Below are 5378 nucleotides of genomic sequence, written 5' to 3'. Positions count from 1 at the left end.
TGCAGCGATACGCCATCCCATCTGGTTTGGGCTTAGTGGGACTATCATTTGTTTTTCAACAGGACAATGACCCAACACACCTCCAGGCTGTGTAAGGGCTATTTGACCAAGAATGAGAGTGATGGAGTGCTGCATCAGATGACCTGGCCTCCACAATCACCCGACCTCAACCCAATTCAGATGGTTTGGGATGAGTTGGACCGCAGAGTGAAGGAAAAGCAGCCAACAAGTGCTCAGCATATGTGGGAACTCCTTCAAGACCGTTGGAAAAGCATTCCAGGAGAAGCTGGTTGAGAGAATGCCAAGAGTGTGCAAAGCTATCATCAAGGCAAAGGGTGGCTACTTTGAAGAATCTCAAATATAAAATATATTTTGATTTGTTTAACACTTTTTTTTGGTTTCTACATGATTTCATAGTTTTGATGTGTTCACTATAATTCTACATTGTAGAAAATAGTAAAATATAGAAAAACCCTTGAATGAGTAGGTGTGTCCAAACTTTTGACTGGTGCTGTATATATATATATATATACAGTATATATATACATACAGTATATATATATATACTGTATGTATATATAGTATATATATATATATATATATATACAGTATACATCCTGTATGTATATATATATACTATATATATATACTATATAGGATGTATACTGTATATATATATATATACAGTATGTTGATCGTTTTGATGGTACCTGTATATATATATATATATATATACAGTATATATATTGATGGTACCTGTATATATATATATATATACAGTATATATATTGATGGTACCTGTATATATATATATATACAGTATATATATTGATGGTACCTGTATATATATATATATAACAGTATATATATTGATGGTACCTGTATATATATATATATACAGTATATATATTGATGGTACCTGTATATATATATATATACAGTATATATATTGATGGTACCTGTATATATATATATATACAGTATATATATTGATGGTACCTGTATATATATATATATACAGTATATATATTGATGGTACCTGCTGTAGCACTGCTTCCTCTTCCAGTAGATTCTATCAGCACTGAAACAACAATTACAACCATCAATCATCAACAACAACAAACACAGAAACACTCATATAGGCCAGAGGAGGCGTGGTATACGGCCAATATACCACGGCTAAGGGTTTGTTCTTTTGCCCGACGCAACGCCTGGATACAGCCCTTAGCCGTGGTATATATGGCCGTATACCACAACCCCCCCCCCCCCGAGGTGCCTTGTTGCTGTTATAAACTGGTTACCAAGGTAATTAGAGCAGTAAAAATACATGTTTTGTCACACCCGTGGTATACGGTCTGATATTAACACGGCTATCAGCCAATCAGCATTCAGGGCTCGAACCACCCAGTTGCTAAATGCCAATATATATATATATATATATATATTCAGAAAGTATTCAGACCTCTTATATAAGTTAAAGTTTTTTTTAAAATAAATTAGCAAAAAGCCCCAAAAAAGTGTTTTTTGCTTTGTCATTATGGGGTATTGCGTGTGGATTGATAATGGAAAACGTTTTATTTAATCCATTTTTAGAATAAGGCTGTAAACTTAACAAAATGTGGAAAAAGTGAAGAGGTCTGAATACTTTCCAAATGCACACTGTACTGTATCTCAACCATCAATCACTGTACTGTATCTCATTCATTACGAGTCATCTAGCTGTGTGTCCTTCCTGTGGCAGATGGGAGCTCAGTGTGTGTATGAGCTCAGACGTGACGGCTGTGGTTAGATGCACAGGAAGACTGACATTCAGCTAGCAAGCTAGCTACAGCACTGTAGGCCCTACCTCACGCACGCGGGTACACACACACACACACACACACACACAACACACACAACACACACACACACACACAAACACACACACACTACACACACAACACACACACACACACACACAGACACACACAAACACACACACACTACACACACAACACACACACACACACACACACACACACACACACACACACACACACACACACACACACACACACACACACACACACACACACAGACACACACACTACACACACACTACACACACACACACATCCACACACACACATCCACACACACAACACACACACACACACACACACACACACACACACACACACACACACACACCACACACACACACACACACACAACACATCCACACACACACACAACACACACACACAAACACACACACACACACACACACACACACACACACACACACACACAACACATCCACACACACACAACACATCCACACACACACACAACACACACACACACACACAAACACACACACACACAACACATCCACACACACACAACACACACAACACACACACACACACACACACACACACACACACACACACACTGTCCCATTACGTTACCTGGTGATGATGTTGTAATCGCGTCATTCGACACGGTACCGTCAAGTTGCACTTCCTCAGATCGGCCGTTGGTCGCCCCCGACGGCGTGGTTTCCGCGGCAACCGTTGTCACGTCGTCCCGCGAGGTTCCAACACCCACATCTTCGTTCTGGTCTTGGTTCTGGTTCTGGTCTTGGGTTTGGTTGCCATCTCTACTGCCGACGGTGATGTTGTTGGTAAGGTTAGAGTCACGGTAGTCTGGCTGGACCAAGGTAGTAACTGTAGGATTGTTCTGAGCGGCTGAGGGGGTAGCAGGAGTGGCAGTAAGGGTGGTAGTGGGGATGGGGTCACTGCCATCGTTGTCGTCGAGCCCTGTTTTATTATACTCGTCTGCTTTGACTATGTAGAGGATCAGTACCACACCTAGAAGAGAGGAGGAGAAAACATTCATCCTCACAAAAATACTGACTAAACACATACACTACATGACCAAAAGTCTAGTGTGTGATGTGTGTGTGTGTGTGTGTGTGTGTGTGTGTGTGTGTGTGTGTGTGTGTGTGTGTGTGTGTGTGTGTGTGTGTGTGTGTGTGTGTGTGTATATTGTGCATCTATCAGTTTCAAAAGTATGTGGACACCTGCTCGTCGAACATCTCGTTCCAAAATCATGGACATTAATATGTAGTTGGTCCCCCTTTTGATGCTACAAAACATTTCTGTATGGACCTCGCTTTGTGCACAGAGGCATTGTCATGCTGAAGCAGGAAAGGTCCTTCCCCAAACTGTTGCTGCAAAGTTGGAAGGACAGAATCATCTAGAATGTCATTGTATGCTGTAGATTTCCCTTCACTGGAACAAAGAGGCCCGAACCATGAAAAATAGCCCCAGACCATTATTCCTCCTCCACCAAACTTTACAGTTGGCACTATGCATTGGGGCAGATAGCGTTCTCCTGGCATCCGACAAACCCGGATTCCAAATCCGTCGGACTGACAGATGGTGAAGCGTTTCCACTGCTCCAGAGTCCAATGGCGGCGAGCTTTACACCACTCTAGCCGACGCTTGGCATTTCTCATGGTGATCGACCATGGAAACCCATTTATTTATTTCATGAAGCTCCCGACTAACAGTTATTTTGCTGACGTTGTTTCCAGAGGCAGTTTGAAACTCGGTAGTGAGTGTTGCAACCGTGGACAGACCGTTTTTAACACCTACGCGTTTCAGCACTCGGCGGTCCCGTTCTGTGAGCTTGTGTGGCCTACCACTTCGCTGCTAAGCCGTTGTTGCTCCTAGACGTTTCCACTTCACAATAAAAGCTCTTACAGCTGAACGGGGAGCAGCTCTAGCAGGGAAGAAACTTGATAAACTGACTTTGTTGGAAAGGTGACATCCTATGTCGGTGCCACGTTGAAAGTCACTGAGACTCTTCAGTACAGGCCGTTCTACTGCCAATGTTTGTCTATGGAGATTTCAATGGCTTTGTGCTCGATTGTATACACCTGTCAGCAACGGGTGTGGCTGATATAGCCGAATCCACTCATTTGAAGGGGTGTCCACATACTTTTGTATATATAGTGTATTAGGCAACATCAACTAGAGGGTATGGAAGGAGGGAGATAACAGAGAGAGAGAGAGAGAGAGAGAGAGAGAGAGATAACAGAGAGAGAGAGAGAGAGAGAGAGAGAGAGATAACAGAAAGAGAGAGAGATAACAGAAAGAGAGAGATAACAGAGAGAGAGAGAGATAACGGAGAGAGAGAGAGAGAGACAGATGGATGGAGAGAGAGAGAGAGAGACAGAGAGAGAGAGAGAGAGAGAGAGAGATAACAGAGAGAGAGAGAGAGAGAGAGAGAGAGAGAGATAGAGAGACAGAGAGAGAGATAACAGAAAGAGAGAGAGATAACAGAAAGAGAGAGATAACGGAGAGAGAGAGAGATAACGGAGAGAGAGAGAGAGAGAGAGAGAGAGAGAGAGAGAGAGGAGAGAGAGAGAGAGAGAGAGAGAGAGAGAGAGATAACAGAGAGAGAGAGAGCATGGTGTTTGCAACGCCAGGGTTGTGGGTTTGATTCCCACGGGGGACCAGTACAATTTTTTTTTTTAAATGCATGAAATAAAATGATATGTACGAAATGTATGCATTCACTACTGTAAGTAGCTCTGGATAAGAGCGTCTGCTAAAATGACAAAAAAATGTAAAGAACAGAGAGACAGATAAAGAGACGGAAAGGTGCTGTCGAATCATAAACAATTAAATAAACTCACCCAGGATATAAAGGGGAATGAAGTTCGATGCCATATTGCTGATTTATCAATAGATCCGTCTGCCTCTGATGGCAGAACCAAGTCCGTGACAAGCGAAGACAAGAAAGTATTTTTCTCTTCCGTGTCTCTCTGACAGGAATTGAGTCACAGACCACAAACACCTTAGCTGGGCTGTCTCAACAGTGACTTCCTTCCCCTTGTCTCCTCTCCTTCATCTGCACTGATTCCTCGTGACTCAGAATCAACGTGCTGAAAACAATATATTTTACTGGATGCTAGCAAACGTACGGATTCATCTGCCCAGTTGGTTCATAAAGGAGAGAGAAATTAGAGGAGATGAGGAGAGGAGATGAGGAGATGAAGCTGCTTCAGACTATTGAGACGCAGCCCTGGTCCTCCTCCTGACAGGATGCTGAGCACTTTGACACGTTCTCTCTCTCTGTCACTCCTCTCTCGCTGTCTTGCTCTCTCTCTCTGTCTCTCTCTCTCTCTCTCTCTCTCTGTGTCTGTCTCTCTCTCTGTGTCTCTCTCTCTGTCTCTCTCTCTCTCTCTCTCTCTGTGTCTGTCTCTCTCTCTCTCTCTCTGTCACTCTCTCGCTCTCTCTCTCTCTGTCACTCTCTCTCTCTCTCGCTGTCTTGCTCTCTCTTTCTCTCTGTCACTCTCTCTCTCTCTCTCTCTCTCTCTCGCT

The 5378-nt window shown here is 43.1% G+C and overlaps 1 protein-coding gene across 2 annotated transcripts in view; it reads right to left on the bottom strand.

Annotated features, from left to right (window-relative positions):
* LOC106595406 (uncharacterized) overlaps positions 1-4860 on the bottom strand; it is an 8768-nt gene extending 3908 nt beyond the window's left edge. For both annotated transcript variants that reach the window (XR_006770547.2, XM_045721424.2), the window contains exons 1-3: positions 4691-4860; positions 2454-2855; positions 1040-1081 (exon numbers count right to left, since the gene is read on the bottom strand). Coding sequence is in view for 1 of the 2 variants with exons in the window: in XM_045721424.2 (XP_045577380.1) it covers positions 1040-1081; positions 2454-2855; positions 4691-4724 (478 nt within the window). In the remaining variant the exon portion in view is untranslated. The remainder of the gene's footprint in view (positions 1-1039; positions 1082-2453; positions 2856-4690) is intronic.
* Positions 4861-5378: the final 518 nt, after the last annotated feature.

This window comes from Salmo salar, chromosome 07, assembly GCF_965601325.2.
Source record: "Salmo salar chromosome 07, fSalSal1, whole genome shotgun sequence".
NCBI lineage: Eukaryota > Metazoa > Chordata > Actinopteri > Salmoniformes > Salmonidae > Salmo > Salmo salar.
Note: the sequence above shows the minus strand (reverse complement) of the source record. Positions and strands in the feature narration are given on the sequence as shown.